The sequence below is a fragment of the Barbus barbus genome, assembly GCF_936440315.1.
Source record: "Barbus barbus genome assembly, chromosome: 49".
NCBI lineage: Eukaryota > Metazoa > Chordata > Actinopteri > Cypriniformes > Cyprinidae > Barbus > Barbus barbus.
In genome coordinates, this window is record NC_136727.1 from 5038012 (window position 1) to 5058232 (window position 20221).

Consider the following 20221-nt stretch of genomic DNA (forward strand, 5'->3'; position numbering starts at 1 on the left):
CCATTTTGGGAAGTAGAATGATGTATGCGTAATCAGCGTTGTTTATGTTCAGAGAAAAACGCGTGCATGCATGGTCAGAAAGCTCTCGGATTTCATCAAAAATATCTTTAGTGTTCTGAAGAAGAACCAAGGTCTTACAGGTTTGGAACGACATGAGGATGAGGAATTAATGACAGTAGGGGTGTGAATCGGCACTGGATTCACGATTCAATTCGATTATGATTGTCAACAATTCGATATCACGATGCATCACGATTACATCAAATTTATTTTGTGCATTTTTATTAAATTATATTAGCAGGCTACTTCTTAAATTGATTATGTTAATTAGTGAATATATAATTAATTATTGTTAAGAATTAAAGTAAATATAGCTTCAAAACATACAAGCAAATATAAAGTAATAAAGGGCATCTAATACGTAATGCATTCCAAACGGCTTAAATGAAAGCATATCTAAAGTAAAAGACTAAAAGCACAGTCAAGCAATGCGCACGTGTCTCTCAGTGCATATTCTGTGCAATGAAGCCCGCCGCGATTGTCTGTAGTGCACACACGTGCCATATGCAGGAAAAAGCCAAGCTCAGATTTAAAAATAGAGTGCATTTTTAATACTCGCATGACAAATGCATATGCAAATGACATCAGTAGGCTATAATTGATTATGGTCTATTACTGCATCGATGCAGAATCGTCCACGTAATTTCCACACACCCCTATAAATAATACTAAAAAAAAAAAACTGTCGCACATGTAATTGATCACACATCCACTCTCTCACAAACAAAACATTCAGGAAATTAAATTTACTAAATTGATTTGTTCGAGTGAATACTTCAAATGAGCCAAGTCAAAAATAATTCACTGACTCAAAATGATCTACAGATGCAAAAAACATTCAAAATTTAAAAAACGATTTACCAATTCAACAATGATTCACTAATCCAAAAATGATTTAGCAATTCAAAGATGATTCACAAATTAATTTGACTCCCAATCCTGATGCCTGTGTGACAATTTACAGTTAAATTACAATTTTATTGCATCAATAAATGTAAAACAATATGCTTTTTTCTTAAACATTTGATCATTTATCATTCATTACTAAGTCTTCTGGATTTCTTGGTGATATTTAGTGTAAATAACTTGACGTGAAAACAATTCAGATGATTTGAAACCACAATGTCCCCTTAAATAAATGAATGCCCCATTAAACAAATCCAATATTAACCCCCATTACCTTGTAGCGTTTTTCAACAGAGACTGCAGTTTAACTACTTTCAGTATCACATACAAACATTTACTACAAAATTGTTTCACCAAGTCTTTGGCATCAACATGAGTACACAAACAGTGATTTGATCATCTAATCAATGAACATCAAACACAACACACACAAAAAGAATAAGTTGCTAAAACAGCTTACCTTGACTATATGACTGAGCTGCAGCTTTTGAGGTCTTCTGCGCCGAGTCTTTTGTCTGAGAAAAGCAAACAAACATGTTTTTACTAACACAGTGACCGGCTTAGTTTATCATTTACAACAAAGCGCACTCTGCCACTCCTTTGAACAAAGATAAACTCCTTTATTGTCTGTAGGAACCGAATTCGTCCGATTCAAACAATGAGAGTGAAGTCCGTTCCACTAAAAGTCTAAATGTGAACGAATCTTACCTTGTTTTTGCTGCTACATTCGGGCAGCAGGTTCTTGCAGCTCTTGTGGACGTTGACGGCGCAGTCTGATGTCCAAACACAGATCACAGCGGTGGAGAGAGGGACAGGTTAGTGTTTTCCTTATCAAAACCAGTTTATCAGACTGTCCCGTAAACTGAATTTACATGTGAAGGGGAGGACTTGAAGAACAGGGGCAGATGTCGTAACACTACAGGACAGTTATGTTTCACAATGCTGCTGTCATTGTAAAAGAATATCAAAGAAGTAACAGTCGAAACGTACTAATAAATCTGGGCGATATTTGTACTAAAAAAGCATAATCGGATATGAAAAGTGTTTTTAACGTTGTTGTTTTTGCCAGCAAACCAACTATCTGTGCAGGTTTATCGGGGGTAAAGAGCATTCAGAAGTGCTCATTATCCATGCTGTGTCCCTGCGGGCCATTTTCCACTTTTCACCCCGTAAAGTGAACGATTCCATCCATTTAGCTATGAACCTAAATAGAAACGCAGCAAACTGAGGCTCTGATCAATCACAGGACCTCCAGAGCAGAAAACACTGACATCTGACAAACTTCATGTTATACAACATAACTTTAAGACACTTCATTACATAGAAACATGAAAACTGACAAATTTGTGACATAAAATCCATGTCCATAGTCCATGACTATTGGCTTTGAGGACGTAATTCTAGCATGAATGTTGAATTTCCAGCAGACGAATACATTTAAATGTACTTTAATTCTTTCTCATCCAGTTCACAAGGGCATATATAATTTATCCAATACAATGCTCTAAATGCTAAATACAATGCTGCTTGATTAATTACTCAACCAAATAACAATCATACTCATGTAAGAAAAGTGTAGATGAAAACAAGGATGAAAATAAATTTGATCACTGCATTATTTAGATCATGAAAACTCGGCATAAACGGTAGCAAGAATAATAATAACCATTATTATTCATAATTCATTAATTAAATAGTTCATAAGCTGGTATTAATAAATAATTAATAAGCCTTGTTTGTATAAAGTGCTTCAGTCAAAAATATAAATAAAATACAGATGTTAAAAATAAGCAGACCTTCTTATCCTTCTTATCGGATATAAACATGGCATTAATTATATTAGATAATATTGTTATATTAGAATATTAATAATGTACACAAATTAACGTTAATTCACACTTTCATACAAAAACAGAAGTAGAAAAACAATATCCATTCTTCATATCAGATATCAGACATAAATATGGCATTAATTAAGCTTTATACAAGCTAAAAATATGATTATAGTAGAATTATTATATTTGAATATTCATAATGCATAATCTTATTAAAAATAAAACAGAAGTAAAAACAATATAACAGCTATCAGACAAAAAATGATCTAGTAATAATCATAAAATCTCCATATCAGTTATCAGATATAAACATGGCCTTAATTATATTAGATAATAATGTTATATTGGAATATTAATAATGCACACAAATAAATATAAATAAAACAGAATAAAAAAAAAACAACTATTTTTCATATCAGTTATCAGACACAAAAATGATCTATTAACAATCATTAAATTTAATCGCAGTTGATCTCTATTCTTTAATAATCATCATGTTAATAAATTAAAAAATTTTTTTTATAATATTTAAATAATGCTCTTTTTTAAATTTGAGAAGCATAAACAATATATTATAAAATAAAACTAGCGGATCACATTTAAATAAGTTCAAGTAAACCCTTTGAATGTATCAGTGAAATCCGGACCAGAATAAAATAAAATCCTTTTATAAACGGAAATAAAACACTTCTGCCTGTGACCAACATTAAGGAAGTTGAGAGACATGCTTTATTCAAAGCACATTCAGCTCAACGTCAAGATCAAACAAATGTCTAATGGCTTTCTGGAACGTCAAATACGGCTGAAAACGGAACAGGAACTAGAAGTCGCTCTGCGAGGATCATTCATAATCCTGTTATCACATCACATGATCCACCCGCTGGAACGTGAACGTCGGCCGAACGCAGGGTGTTATTTATCTCCCACTCTGAGCCTGGGTCATCAAAGCGCAGCTCCAGAGGAGCCAACGGAACGGTGCACCTGACCACGCTCAGGCATGCGGAGGAGGAGAATCTGGACAAACGCAATTAACAGCATGTGACTGTCCAGCTTGGGGCAGCTCCATCAGGACAGGAGGATCTCAAACGCCACAATTCCTCCATAAACATACCAAAAGTGCTTAGAAACATCAACAAAACCACAAGAATTACACTGTCAACAGCAATGAAACTAATTCTTGAGCAGTAAATGACTGAAACATGTTGTTTCCGGCTTCTGTATCACAAAAAAAAAAAGAACAATGCAAGACTGAATTAACCATTGATAAGATAGGATGAAATATTCAACATGTTGCTGTTTTTAAACAAATTTAATGTTTAATCAAAACCAAAATAGTCTAATTAAATGTATGATTGTCAAACTTCTTAATTTCAGTTATATTTAGGCAAGCATCACTATTAATATTCACTTTTAGTAATTAGTAGTTTACTTTTAATTTTATTTATTTTTTCTTCAGATTTGCATGAAAATGTAATAAATAATGACAATCATTTTAAATATTCATGTGTATTGATATACTATAATAATAATTTTCTTAAAATCAGTTCTACATCTGCAGGAAACATTATCTGCATTGTAAATAAACAATAAATACAATAATTTAATAATATACTTAAAATAATATAATACAATATAATATAACTTGATATAATATACATAACAAAATAATGAAAGTTTCATGAAAACTATAATGTAATATTATAAGTCATTATTTTAAATAAAAAAGTAAACAAACAAAAAAAATAAATGTATATTTAAAATGTTTTATTTTTGTGCAGTAACATATAGGACTAATTATTTAACTGTTTATTTCTTATTTTTTACAATAACAATTATTATACTATAACAACAGACAGATGCATTGTGATTATTTTAATGATTATGCACTGCAAAATAGATGATAAACATTTTAACATGTTAAAATGTGTGTAACAATATCTTATTTTTTATAGTCTAAATTATATTTTTCATAAAAAAAATGTATTATAAATAAATTTGTTAAATCAGAACCAAAATATATTTTAACAAATGCTATGGTTTTGTGAAACTTTATATTTCATCACTATTGCTATTCACTTTTACTACATATTTTTGGATTGTTTTATTTTTGTTTTAGGTTGAAACCTACTTTTATAACTTACTAGACTTAGTTTTGTCTGGTGGACAATAAAACTAGCAAACAGCAAGAGACAACACTCAAAACACCCTAGCAACCACATAACAACCAGCCAGAACACCCTAGCAACCACATAACAACCAGCCAGAACACCCTAGCAACCACATAACCAACCAGAACACCCTAGCAACCACATAACCAACCAGAACACCCTAGCAACCACATAACCAGCCAGAACACCCTAGCAACCACATAACAACCAGCCAAAACACCCTAGCAACTCATTCTGGTGGCAACTTGACATCATTATTGATTAGCTGGGTCTTAGGTTGTAATGTTTACATGTTAAATATTTGTGCTAAACACAATCACCTCAATGTATTGCCACGACTATGATAAATAAATGAAGGTGTATGATAAATAAAACGTCTGTGAGTGTAACTGAAGTTCCTGAAGTCCTGCATAACACTGACCTGGTTGACTAGCCAAAGCAACTCAACACAATGGCCAGCTGACCTCTGAGCCAGCAACTGAGCCAACCTTCAGTTATTTGAACGCAACTGTCAGTTATAAAGTTAAAAAGAGCCCCCTGTAGCTGAACAGTACCCTACGCGACGTAAAAAAGAAAGCCGCCGTTTGTAGTGAGTTTGAACGTGTTTTAGCGGTTCACTGTTTATTAGCGCTGTTAGCAAACACCTGTTGCTCTGAACAAACTCACCGCTTATGATGCCGTTGACGCGCGTTACGAGCTCATCCCCTCAAACATCACTCTGGTTTCTATGACAGCCGCTTAAAAACACACAACACATCACCTGGCAACCTAAATAATCAGCGCCAATTGCGACTGCTGGATGTAGATTGACTGTCCCAGCTCTGCGCCGCGCGGGATTCTGGGACATGAGGCGCATTCCACAGGCTGTTGTGTCCCACATTTAAAGCGACAGGCGCGAATTTGGAGTGGGTTGGATTTTCAATGTGTTTGCGAGTCAATAAATAATAATAATAATAATATATATATTTATTTATATAATACAGCTAAACATATATTTTATAACTTTAATCTGCTATATATCTTCATAAATTTAATTAATCATGAATGAAAATCTGTTCATCCATCCATCATTTTATCCATTCACAAAAAGTTAACTGGAAAACGGGGAAAATAAATAAATAAAGGAATTGTTTGTTTGTGTGTAACCAAACGAACGAATAAATAAATGAATAAATAAGTGTGATCCGTGCAGGGTTTTTGGGATTTACTTTCTAGAATATATAAATAATAAATATATCAACATGCATATATTTTCACATATTTCTATTAATCATGACTGGATAAGATTTTAAAAACAAGTTTCAGTTTCTAAAAATAGTTTTAAAAAAATAAGACAAAAAGCAGAAATTGTTTTAAAGTTGTTATTAAATACAAAACACACAAAAATATATAAATATACTAATATTCTATCTACCAATATAGATCACTAAAATATGGGGGGTATTAAAAATAAATAATATATTTGAGTGTAAACAAACAAACAAATAAATATTTGTGATCCTTGTATGGTTTTTGTGATTTTCTTAAAAAATAATAATAATTATACATATATACACACACACATATATATATACATACATACATACATACATATATATATATATATATATATTTTGTTATAGTATATATATATATATATAAAATGCCAAATATACATAATAGCTGCTGTACATTTCCACTGTTATAACGTCCATCAGAAGTCAGTCGATGGCATATGGCGCATTAGTGATCAAGCGTAATATTTCAGCGTCACACCAGTGATTACTTTATGTCTCCTGTAATAAACCTGAACTGGTGAATGATCATGACTGGTTAAAGAGAGAATCCCTCCTCTGAAGCCTGAAGTCTCAGGAAATACATCAGCAGTGCCATGCTAAGAGTCACATTTAATATTTCCCAGTCGCCTCCAAATGGCTTTCAATTTACAGCTTGGACTTGAGTGCTTATGTCACTCTGAATATGAATAACACACGAGTCACTCTTGAGACTGTCCAGGAGACCCCACACATACCAACAAATATGAATATGTTAAGTATATGTGTATGTATATGTTAAGATAAGTGCAGGACAATGATTAATTGCGATTAATCACATCTGAAATAAAAGTTTGTTTATATAATTTTTGTGTGTGTAGTCTGTATATTTATTACGTAGCCTATATATTAAGACACACAAATACAGTATATATCGAAAATATTTACATGTATATATTTATATTCATATAATTTATATTATCTATAAATATATTTAATATACAAACAAAATTTCTCTTAAATACATACATGCATGTGTGTATTGATGTATACATATTAAATATAAACAGTACACACACGTTATGATACTGTATTAAAACTGATTTTTATCAAATACAAATTAAACCGATTCAAAGAATAAAAATTAAAGGTAGATGCAAGCAAAAATTAATGTACTCTAAAAATGTTTTTTTTTTTTAAATCTCTTTTTAACGTTCTTATTTGAAAGAATAGAATACGAGGGGATTTCCCACAGCATTAAGGGCCTTGAAGTAACGGAGCATATCAAACAAATGAACTACAGCAACACTTTTGTTTCTCCTTTTCTGTAAAGTCTCGCGCCCAGCCGACATTGACAAAGCACTAAAATAGGGAAATAAACAGTCAACAAATTAACTCATAGTTTCTAAATAAGCATCTTCCGGGACTTACTGAGACAACTTGTGACTTGACGTGAAGTGACACTAATGGTAAACACCAATGTAACCTGAAAACTTCTCTTACGTAGGACACAAAAGGAGATTTTCTGAAGAATATCCAGGCCTTTCCTTATTTTCAGTGATCTATACTATCTAAAATGTAAAATAAATAAACAGTTTAACAAATAAACAAACCAATCAAAATAAATAAACCGATAAATATACAAACTATTTTATATATGTTTAAACATAAAACACAAAATGTTTCTTTAATATATACATGTTTTGTATTTATATATACTAGTGCTGTCAAACGATTAATCACATACAAAATAAAAGTTTGTGTTTGCATAATATATAATAGCCTACGTGCCGATATCTCGTTTGGTCTCGTTCTGTCTCGTGTATCTTGTCTGCACTTGCTTGGCCATTTGTTGTGGTAAAATAAGGAAAGTGTGTTCAGCTAAATTCAATTAGTATTTTGTTAGATGTGTGGTTGTACATATAAATATATATAGTTGTTTTTTTGGTGTTTGGCTTAATGTTATGTTAGAATCTTTATTATACTCTTATACCTTTTGTTCTTTAATATTTTGAATTGTTTTTAGCTTTATTTTTTTGTTTTTCATTTAAATGTTAAATTGTGAAATTGTCGAATGTATGCATTTGTCATTTTTATTTAATTTCTGTATTTTAAAAATGGGTACAGGTAACATTTATAACGTTTTAACTTTTAATCTGTTTTTAGTTGTTTTAATACTACAATTGATTGCTTCTGTTGTTTTCATTTGTAAGTCGCTTTGGATAAAAGCATCTGCTAAATTACTAAATAAAATAATAATGTGGGTGTACTGTGTATATTATATATATATAACAACATATATAACATATGTTGTTTATATACTAAATATTTATATATAATATAAATTATATGAATATAAATATATACATGTAAAGAAACGTACATATTTTCAAAATATATACTGTATGTGTGTATATTTATATATACATAAGCCTACACATACACCATGTAAATAAAAACGTTTATTATGGATGCGATTAATCGCGATTAATCGTTTGACAGCACTAATCAGAAATAAAAAAATAAAAAAAACTGATAAAATCAAACTAGTTCATCTGTACGCAGACCCGCAGTTCTCTGCAGCGCAAAGCAGGTTGCAAAACAGCCGAAGCACGAGCTACGCTTGGGATGAGACTGTGTTAGTACACGTGACAGTTTGAGTCGGTGGGTCAATCGCCTGATGGTTTATCACTGCTCACAATCTAGAGAAACCCCGTGAAAGATGCAAGAGCCCCGTGAAAACTGCGAGCAGCCAGGGGTTGACTGTGACATGCGCTGCGGTGGAAGCGGAGCAGGTGTGAGTTTGTGTTTGTGGTCGTGTGTTACTCACTCAAACACTGCATGCCATGCTTCCCCTGCAGGGTCTTGCTGCACAGTGTACATGTCGCCCAGGTGGAGAACGAGCCAGGCACGAGCTGGTGGCTGCTCACGCTGCGCCGCCGCACTTTCTGACGCTCGCGCAACTCTCTCTCTTTGTCCTTCTCTCTCTCTCTGCTTTTCTCTTTCTGCTGCTCTTTGTCTCGGGTCTTACCCTGAAAACAGAGGAATCAAGAGACGTGTAGCGTTACCTTGTGATAGTTAGCAAAAAGACAAAAAAAAAACTATTTCCCAAAACAGGTCCAGATCGTATTTCACCTAAAAGTAAAAGTTAAATAAATATATAAATAAATAAAAGTATCTATAATTTTGCAGATATTTAGCATTTTATACACTATTTGATTTTATTTACAAAAATAATCAAATACAAATATATTTTTATTAAATGAAATTGCGACTGGATAAATTTAGAGATATAATTTATGTTTTTTCTTTATTATTATTTTCATGATAGTTAAGTCCATTCTCCAACAATTTATCAATACTATGATGCAAAATAAATAAACTAGTGCTGTCAAACTATTAATCGTGGTTAATTGCATCCAAAATAAAGGTTTTTGTGTATGTGAACTCTATAAATATTATGTATATACAAATACACACATATGCATAAATGTTTTAAGAAAAACATGATAATATATATATATATATATATATATATATATATATATATATATATATATATATATACATATACACACGTAAATATTTTTTTCAAATATACATGCAGGTGTGTGTATTTATATATACATAATAAATATACACAGTATATATTATGTAAACAAAAAAAAACTTATTTTGGATGCGATTTAATCACGATTAATCGTTTGAAAGCACAAAAAAATATATATAGAATATAAAGCATAAAGCACATTTGTTTCAGTGAATGTAACTTCTTCTGAATTTTAATGTAATTATTTAATTAGTTTAATTTCATTTGAATTTATATTAAGAAATTTGTTGAATTGATCTGAACTATAGGGAAGAGCAGGGATAGATACTATTTTTTTTCCCACCAAATTATTATTACTATGATGAAAAAATAAATAATTGAAGAAATAAATTCATGTAATATATAATTGTTTATTATTATTTTTTTTACATTTAATTTAATTATAGGGAAGAGTGGGGATTGATGCTAAAATGGTTTTTACATTTCTATTATCCATTTTCCACCAAATATACTTTGTGCATTTCGTAAATATTTTACTCTTGTTTTGCTGAACTAATATAGGAAAAGCATATAAATAAGGCCTAAAAATAGACTAACCCTAACATTTTACAATTGGCACATTGACTAGTTCAAAGATCAGGTCTGAACTTCCCCAGTAGTCTGCATGGGTTTAGTGCCTCTCTACATTCAAGAAAAGGAGGAAGTTGCAGAGGCACTGCGAAGTTCAGCAGAAATGGACATGATTTTTTTTCCCACAGTCCGAGCGAGCATGAGTGATGACAGAGTGTGTGTGAGATTACTTTGTCTTTGTTGAAGGATCCGGTCATGCGGTTCCTCAGTGAGCTCAGAGTCCGCTTGACTTTGGTGCCTTTTTCCGGACGCTCCGGTCTTTCCTCCTCTTCCCCGTCATTTCTACAAAAACCAACATCAAACCAATTTAAAATTCAAAAGATTTCTAGAGAACAAGAGTATATCCAAGTGATTACTAGAACAGCATAAAAAGGTCAATAACTTACTCAGTGGTGAGAAACTCGTACCACGTGAAATTCCCTGCCACCTCCTTTCTTTCTGTGCTTGAAGTTCTGCGTTTAGCGCTGCAGAAAATCCAAGATAATCATGATCAGATTAGAATAAATTCAGTATAAGACTCTCCACTGGCAACTTATGTATGCTTACTACAAAATGATGCTGGATATGTTCGGAATGGCAAACTACCATACTAGCCTAATTGTTTTTACAGTATGCAGTATCTGGATAATGTACTACTTTGCCAAATTGTCAACCTGTCATACTACCGATTGATTCTCAAATGCATTTTTACCTATTTACTGCATACTTGACCTATTTGAGTGAACTAGCAAAAGTTGTAATGCTTTTAAAATGATAAAAACAAATATTAAGTAAAAAATATTTTAAGTGCATGCAACATGTTGAGAGGTGATGTGGCAATGTGCATACTACTGCTTAAACATGTTGTATACATTAGTACATATAGTGCTCAGTATGCTGTAAGCAGCATGCTAGTATCCATTTTTATGTCCGGAACAGAATACTACCATACTATTTCTGCAGTACGCTAATTTTCTGCAACCCACAATGCAACATGTTTGAATAAACCCTCCATTTTTAGAGTGGCAACTGCATTAGCCGCAATTCTTGTGTATAAGAGAGTATACTACTTTTTAATGTAGCTACTAAAGGAAGTATGCATTCTAGTTTTCCATTCCGAACATACCCTCTTGCTAGTCTGCTGTTAGAAGCGTCAGTTACTGTGCAGATGTTTCATGACCTTGTTAAAAGCACGTTCTGGTTTCTCATGCAGGTTTTGAGATAAAACAAGGACGTCCTAACCAGGAAAAGCCTGGTTTAAAAATACAGCAAGAGTGGTAAACACAGAAGATAAAATGCGGCATAAATATACGCAAACATACACAACATGTTCAAGACAGCCAAGTGAGAAACAATGCTTTCTATTTCGGGCCTGCAAACCAAACGTGGGCCACTCTGTTAGTCTGTAGGAGGGCACGACAGGCTCCTTCACAATGTTTACTTACCCATGATACTGCTTAAGCTCCTGCAGAACTTTCTGTACCATCAGCCTGAGACAAACAAGACACTCAGGCTAAGTATGTGTGGTAGCGGCAGAGCACACGGTGGGCCACTGTCCAAATAAAACCATCAGTACAAAATCTACTGCTTAGCTCACACATACAGGGGCAGACCACATCCACGGTGGGATACAATCAAATCACCCATGTGACCCAGACAAAAAGCTTCTTTAGATTAGTTCATCTATTCTAGATTTTTCCCTTTAGTTCCTGTCTATTAGCTTTTAGGCTAAGCTATATGCTAGCATGCTATGAAAGATGATCAATTCAAATTTAGGTCTCTTTCAAGAAAACAGACCCAAAATCTTGATGACATCATCCTGCACTACATTCTTGTCCAATCAAATGGCTTTCTAGAATGAGAATGCCCCTCCCCCAATACTAGCTGCAGCTAAATTGCAAATAGCAAGTGCGATTTAGCTAACAACTATTGGCTTATTAAGAAAAGGAAGAAGTCTTTCAATATGTCCCACCCTGAAACAGGAAATACATCAATAGGACTGAAATCTGTGCTTGTCTGTGTTTGTTATTAGAATAATTAGCATATACTCATTGAAGACTAATAGTTTTATGCAAATAAAACAGGACCCCGAACCAGCTATTTGGTCTCACTAATCCAGCTATATGCATTCCAGGAAGCCATCATGGAAGCTCCTTGATCGTCTTGAAAAATTCCAAGGTCCTTCAGTAATCCTTCAGAATTATGTAACTTCGCTGACTCAAAATAACCTTGCCATGGTGCTCTTAAACAAAACAAAGATGTGAAAACTTACACATGACTCCGCCCTTCCACTGACTGCAGCCCCTCTTCCGACTCCTTCTCTTCTGGAATTCCAAAGCAACACAAGTCACAATTACATGTATTCTGTTGTTCTTTGCAGCACTTTAGGATCAGTTTTCTAAGCAAAAAAAGATGTATGGCTGTAAAGGGTTCTATATAGAACTATAAAGTTTCTTTATAGTTCCCTGGATGTTCAAAAATTTTTTAAAGTACCAGAACATAGTTTGTTTATAGAACTACCGAATAAAGAAGGTTTCCTTGGAAAACTTTAAATGGTAAAATGTGTGTTTTGCTGCTTTTGATCCAAGAATTCTTCCTGACAGATTTAGCTTTGGATTTACCTGATTGCTTCAGAGCTAGAGCTTATGAGAACCTGACTGGAGTTTTCTGCCTAATTGGAGAATCATTTCACTAACCTCCAGCCTCTCTGGCAGCCTGCTTAGAAGTCTCCAGTATGCGGGAGACTCTGTCAGCTTGGGATTTTTCATCAGTGGCGAGGATCTCAGATCTGGAATATACTGTTTTTGCTGGTGTGGTTGGCTTCTGTCGTTAAAACCAAATCATGGGAAAACATTATCAGTGCGGCATTGGAAGCCAATCCCAGGCCTTGAGGGCTACCTTCTGGCTAGAGTTCCACTCCAACACACCTGTCTGTTATTTTCAAGTAATCCTGAACACCTTGATTAGCTGATTCAAGTTTGTGTAATTAGGGTTGGAGTTAAACTCTGCAGTATGGCAGCCCTCCAGGAGCAGGAGTATGGTTTATAGAGTTGTTCTGGTCCTACTAAGACAGAGATTGCAATAATGACAGTTACTGGTGTTTGAGGGCTTTCACTTTCCACAGCGCTGGTGGTTTCTTCCACTGAGCTTTCGGAGAAGGAGGAAGATGGTAGATGGGGACTTTTGCCCAAACAGTGGACCTCTCTTTCCCCATCACTGTCAATGCCATTAGTGTCTAGACTGAACCTACACAACATAACCATACAATATTTATATACACATACATCAGTGTGACTCATGCACTGCTCAAAGAGTTTCTAAAATCACAGTTAGTTATAGCAATGACATTTATTTTTATTTTATTTTTGAGTCTTACCTTCTTCCCAGGTCAATCGGCGACACTGGCACTCCCCAGCTGTGTCTACGTGACGTGGACATGGATCTAACCAATGTAGGCAAGTTATCTGTGTCCGAGTCCTCATCTTCATCGGATTCCAGAGAATCCTGGAACTCTGACTTTATGATAGCAACCACGCGATCCATGGCTTCCCCACAGGTGGAAATCACAGTGTCGTCTGTCTGAAAACGTTGATGGGTGTTGAACTCTGTGGAATTCTGCCTAGATCCACTTTCTGGTGTGGATGCAGGAGGTACCAAAGGGGCAGAAACGGTTGCAGTTAAAACCGGAAGTCGCGTGTCTGGTGGCTCAGTGGATCCGAGTTGCAGGTCTCTGAAATATTCTGAATCTCTCAGAGAAGAGCAGAGGTCTAAAAGGTCCTCCTCACTGCTGCATTCGTTGCTCTCAATCAAGAAGTTTCTCTAAATGCAAAAAAACCCCATAGACAGCTGATTTATCACAATAAAAAGGTCACATGACTAATAATGTGAAGTCTAAGTAAGTCTCATGCTGCTGTCATTCATGGACTGAAAGAGGATGCAGTAAACGTCTTGTGTGAGGCAAGAGCCACTGACTAAGCACATAGTCATCGAGCAGACACATCTATCGAGTACAGTACACCAGGGGTCACCAGACTCGCTCCAGGACCAAGTTTGGTGACCCCTGCAGTACACTGACAAGGACAATCCATATAGAGGAACCAGTGGTACAGTGCCTTGATCAAGCTCTTGAGATATTACACAACTCTTTCAATTTCAGTTTGTTCCTCACACAAAGCTATGATACAACAAGTCATATGGACTGTTTTTGCCGAGTTCCATATATTCCTGGGTCAACATCCTTGAATGTATATAGCATTTACAGAGTTTTAATTTTTAGTTTTAGTTACTTTTTCTTATTTGTAAGTCGCTTTGGATAAAAGCGTCTGCTAAATGACTAAAAGTAAAGAGTGTAAAGACCATCGACTCTACCGTGCGACTCCACCGGGCTGGGACACCGGCAAAGGATATAAGTATCGCTTTTTATTTTTATTTTATCTTATTTTAATTTATATGTTTACTATTGAAATGTTGTTGTATACATTTGTCAATTTTATTTAATTTCTGTATTTTCTTAAATGTGTGTGTATAGAGTATTTACAGAGTTTTAACTCTTAGTTTTAGTTACTTTTTCTTATTTGTAAGTCGCTTTGGATAAAAGCGTCTGCTAAATGACTAAAAGTAAAGTAAGAATGTAATAGAACAACATTCCTGGCAAGCAATCAGTTTGAGGCTTTAGGGCTAATGTTAGGGCTAGGTTTAGGACTCGATTAGGAGCTTGAGCATCCTTCTTCTCAAACAATCATTCACCCTAGTTTAAGAGTAAGGTTATGGTTAGGGTCTTACCTTGTCCTTAGGGGAACTGCTAAAGAAGACGTCTTCAGGGATGGAGGAAGGGGACAAGGATGAGGATGAGCTGGGTGCTGAGACTGGGGCTAGAAGTTGAGAGCATGGTTTGCAATCTGAGGCTGAAACACAAAATGATCCACCGTGAATTTAGTTAGGAATATTATACACAATTGTGAACTCTAGATCTCAGACTTGCAGTGCTGCTTTTGGCCAGGTGCCTTATCAAACATATTGCTGCTATGGACCAAACAAATTAAGAGTGGTGTTGTATTCTGGATATCTACTTGCATCATATCTATTGAGTTTAATCCTGTGACATAGCAATAATAGAGATACGGGTCTGGAGAGCCAGTATGATGACATACCCTAAATAAAATACTCTAAATAGTATACTGCCAGAACTTATCAGTGACTTCCATTAACTTCAGCATATTACATCAACACACAGCTGGAGTCAGTTGAAGCTGGAAAGGTTTCCCTGTAAACAGAAGATCTTAATCTGATGTAAAATGGAAGCACTAGTTTACAGAAGCAAAACTTGTGTTTGATAGGGAGTATATAATGGCCTCCAGCCTGATGCTATAGGAGAACCCAAGGTTCTTCAGAAAGCCATCTAAGTACTTACACTTCAAAAGAACCAAGAAATGCTTGACGTTTCCTCTACCTGGAGCCAATTCGCTGACCTGAAGAACATATGAACCTGGAAATAAACTTGTTTCATCTCCAAAAGAACCATATAACCAACTGTAGAACCCCAAAAGAACCACTGCAGAACCTGTATTTTTATAAATGTAGACTCAATGTTCTCCATCTTTTGAGATTTGCAAAATTTGCAGTCAACTTTCAAGAACCGTCCTTTGGAGTTAAATTAAGGCCCACCAATATTGGGGCATTGCTTAAATGACTATATAGACTGTGACAAAACCCAGACACCAAAGTCCAATCCAGAACCGTTCTCCTTCACCGACTGCCTGTCCTTAAACGATGGATAAATGAACTGTACAGTACTTTCTGGCGTAAATCATCTTGGCCCTAGACGAATGACAGAGTCTGAGAGCAGCGAGGTTGTTTGTATCCGAATTAGACACGTGATATGTAAACTATAAGAGCACCATGATGCTTGTCATGTTCAAATATCCTTTTATGGCTGCTGCTTCTTACCATATGCTCCAACATAAAGCCTCTGAGCTTTTACAAGGGTTACTGTAGGTCTACCGCAGAAATTTCTGCTTTTTTCACACACTCTGAAGTCGGCACACACACTATTAAGATGCAAAGTTTTATTTTGGTCTAAGTATAAGGAAACAGGCTCGAAATAGCCTAAACCGTGCTATGCACTTGAGTAGCCGAATCCCTGGAGGAAGTTAAAGGTTTGCCAATTGCATCTATATCTTATATCTGTTATTTACAGTAGACATACAACTAAATTAATGAGAGAAAGATGAGGAATAGGACCAGGAAATATCAGAAGCTCAATGTTTTAGAGCAAATATACTAATAGCTAAATACTAAAAGCACACGTTGTTTTTTTTAATCTTGTTTTTTCTTTTAAGAATAGTAGAGCAAAGAGAGGAAATGGCATAGGATCAGGAAATTGCACATCAGAAACCAAATTACATAACTTGTTTGAGCACCATATTTCAGAGTATAACACGCTAACCGCCTGGGTTCAGTATTGAAATACATATTCAAAATTCCTGTTTTGGAGTCTGGTGGTTTCCTGTTATTTACATTAATGTAAATAAATGTTATTCTGCCTTTTATCTCAAAATACAGTAATTACATAATCACACAGAACTGTTAAGTGTGAAAATGCAGTTTAGTTTGCAGTCTGGTCATGAGAGCTGCATGCAAAAGCTCATTCTGTTAGAAACGTGACCGGACCTCTTGAACACCGGTGGTCTGACAGACCGCAACTGCATGTACCATAACATCAGTGACACTCTTAACCACAAGCAAACAAAACACCTCTTCAGCTATTTATAGTGGTTTAAGACAGAAAAGGTGGGGGAAAAAACACAATTCTAGAAACACATGGCCAATTCAGAAAGTCTAAATAAAGCACTCAGAATACTTTAAAAGCTGAAATATTCTACTGACAAAAGTATATAATAAATATTTACAATAATATATGTATAAGTGCATTTATATATAAAATAAAAAGTAGTAAAAATATTATGTTACTGCCGTTTATGTATATATATATAGGGTTAGAGTTGCACAGAAACCTGTAAAAAAGGAAAGACACTTGAGTTCCAGAAAGACACAATCATGCCCTCTACCTCTTTTGAAGGACCATCGTTTCATCCATGAGAACGAGGGCCAGGAGTTGTGGAGAGGTGGATCTGCCATGTGGACAGTGTGAGCTTCTCCCAGAGGAGTTAGTGAACGAGATATCAGGAAACTAGAGTCCCACAGCCGGATCAGAGGAGTGAACCGCCAGGGATTATCTAACATATGATTCAAAGTCAAGAGGCAAAGCAGTGGGGGCTCACAGGGAGAGAAGGAGGGAGGGATAAAAGAGAAAATGGAAGCACCGCTGGATTTGAATGGGAGGGAATTTTTTAATACTACCCCTACAAAAAATGTCACAGTAACGGAATCAGGTGGTACATTACACCGTATTGTCCCTTCAGAAATTATTTGGACACTTAAGTCACACTTATTTCACTTTATTTGGAAACTTTGAAAACAGCTTGCTTTGCCCCTCAACCGACTTTCTTTTTCTGCTGACATCATCAGACCATCAGACTTATTTTTAGACTCCTCTGTTTCAATAACCTTTTATCAGAATGTAAAAACTTGCTCCGACTCCTCACACAATGGACAGACGAACCTGGACGGTGTATTTGTTGGACATTATTTCGATGGAACTCTCAACTTCTCGCATACATGGATCTAACATGAAAACTGTACATTTATGGCATTCAGCTTTTAATGTTGTGTCATCTTTTCTAAAATATTTGTTTTATTTATTTATCTATAAATATTAATTTATTTTTATTATTAATTTTTTTCTAAATTTGTACAGCTGCTTTTTGTTTTATACTACTGTTCACAGAAGAAAATTAAAAAGTTAACAAAACAAACTTGCTCCGCCTCTCAAACAACTTTCCTTTTCTGATGACATCATCAAGGCCTCTTCTTTTTAGACTCCTCCCCTTCAAAAAGCTTTTATCAAAATGTAACAAACTTGCTCCGCCCCTGAAACGACTTTCCTTTTCTGATGACATCATCAAGTCCATTTATTTTAGACTCCTCCCCTTCAATAACCTTTTATTAAAACGTAACATGCTCCGCCCCTCAAATGACTTTCCTTTTTCGCTGACCCCCTGAAAGCTACTTCTTTTTAGACTCCTCCTCTTCAATAACATTTTATCAAAATGTTCAACTTGCTCCACCCCTCAAACAGCGTTCCTTTTCTGATGACATCATCAAGGCCACTTATTTTTAGACTCCTCCCCTTCAATAATCTTTTTAATCAAAACATAACAGGCTCAGCACCTTAAACTACTTTTTTTTTCTGCTGACATCAAGGCCACTTATTTATAGACTCCTCCCCTTCAATAAAAGTTTAATCAAAATATAATTTTCTAACAATAATAATTTTAATAACCTTATGTCAAAAAGTAACAGCTTGCTCCACCCCTCAAATGATTTTTCTTTTCTGCTGACATCATCAAGGCCTCTTCTTTTTAGACTCCTCCCTTTCAATAACATTTTAATCAAAACAATTTTCTCTGCCTCTCAAACGACTTTCCTTTTCTGCTGATATCATCAAAGCTACTTATTTTTAGACTCTTGCTATTCGATAACCTTTTATTGAAATGTTCAACTTGCTCCGCCCCTCAAACGACCTTTTTTTGTTGCTAACATCATCAAGGCCACTTATTTTTTAAAACTCCTCCCTTCAGTAACCTGCCATATAGAGATACTTTTCACCTCCTATCAATCCCTAATAAATGCACCATATCATTTTTTGGTGATGCTTTGTTTTAAGGTGTAGATGTTACAGTCTAATTAAACAAATAGGTGCTGACTAATTAACTACATGTATTACTAAGTTTAGGGTTGACTTTTTGTAATTTTGCATAACTCACTGTTATTACTATAGCAAGTACTGTACATGCAACATTTAACTGTCACATTAAAATAAACTGTTACTTAGCTAAAATATCTCAGATTATGGCAATAAAATGTAAAACTGTTGATTTTAAGTGTAGCTCAAACACCCAATTACTTTTGGGGCTAATATACTGTATAAACCATGTTATTGTGTAACTGACAAATTCATGCAGCCACCATAGTATTTCTGTCAAAAATATCATGGTTTTCTTGCAAGTAGAATTTACTATGGTACATGGTATACCATCACATGCCCCAAAAAACACAGTAAAACTATGATATGTTTTATAAGATGAACTACAATGAAATGTATAACGGTGTGCGTGATCTGGTGTATAATAGTGAAAGTGGAAAACACCATCTGTGAAGAGCACAAACAAGCGTCATAACGGTTGCTCTTGAAATACAACAGGTTTGTTTAAGAAAAAGAAGACACAACCAACACCAAGTATGATTTTCTACAATTGAGTTGCACCACAGTGAACTGCATTTCTGCTTAGGCAGTTCCTTAAATGATACCAGTAAAGCGATAATGGCTAAACGCACCAGTGAAATCCATCAAGTATAGAGCTCAAGTTGGGTTCTTATAGCCCAAAACATCCAACCTTCATTCAAAACTCAAGATTAAACGCATTAAAGGTTGCATGATAGCTTATCTGGAGCTGCAGAAGATAATGCCTTACCAGAACAAAGGCACAGATTCAGTTCAAATCATACAAAGTTAACATTTTTAATGTGGATTAACTAAAACAAAACTTATACGCACTCACCCCAATCCAGAAGTGCAAACAACAATCCACAGCTAGCAAAAACGTCCGCCTCTGAATCTAAAGCATGACCTTCTGGCAGCTGAAGCGTCTGAAAAGAGCAGAGTGCTGCGTTAACCACAGCCTAAAACACACGACACTGGTACGACTTCCTCTTCTGACT

The 20221-nt window shown here is 34.9% G+C and overlaps 1 protein-coding gene across 2 annotated transcripts in view; it reads right to left on the bottom strand.

Annotated features, from left to right (window-relative positions):
* Nucleotides 1–20221, bottom strand: part of LOC306867713 (rho guanine nucleotide exchange factor 18-like) — a 46099-nt gene extending 25878 nt beyond the window's left edge. The window contains exons 1-12 of one of the 2 annotated variants that reach the window (XM_079413545.1): nt 20062–20221; nt 15164–15285; nt 13758–14200; nt 13477–13627; nt 13078–13204; nt 12654–12705; nt 11827–11871; nt 10789–10866; nt 10573–10684; nt 9053–9254; nt 1675–1739; nt 1427–1481 (exon numbers count right to left, since the gene is read on the bottom strand). In XM_079413545.1, the coding sequence (XP_079269671.1) occupies nt 1427–1481; nt 1675–1739; nt 9053–9254; nt 10573–10684; nt 10789–10866; nt 11827–11871; nt 12654–12705; nt 13078–13204; nt 13477–13627; nt 13758–13924 (1054 nt within the window). In that variant the 5' untranslated portion in view covers nt 13925–14200; nt 15164–15285; nt 20062–20221. The remainder of the gene's footprint in view (nt 1–1426; nt 1482–1674; nt 1740–9052; nt 9255–10572; nt 10685–10788; nt 10867–11826; nt 11872–12653; nt 12706–13077; nt 13205–13476; nt 13628–13757; nt 14201–15163; nt 15286–20061) is intronic. The other variant, XM_079413546.1, reaches the window with a different exon arrangement.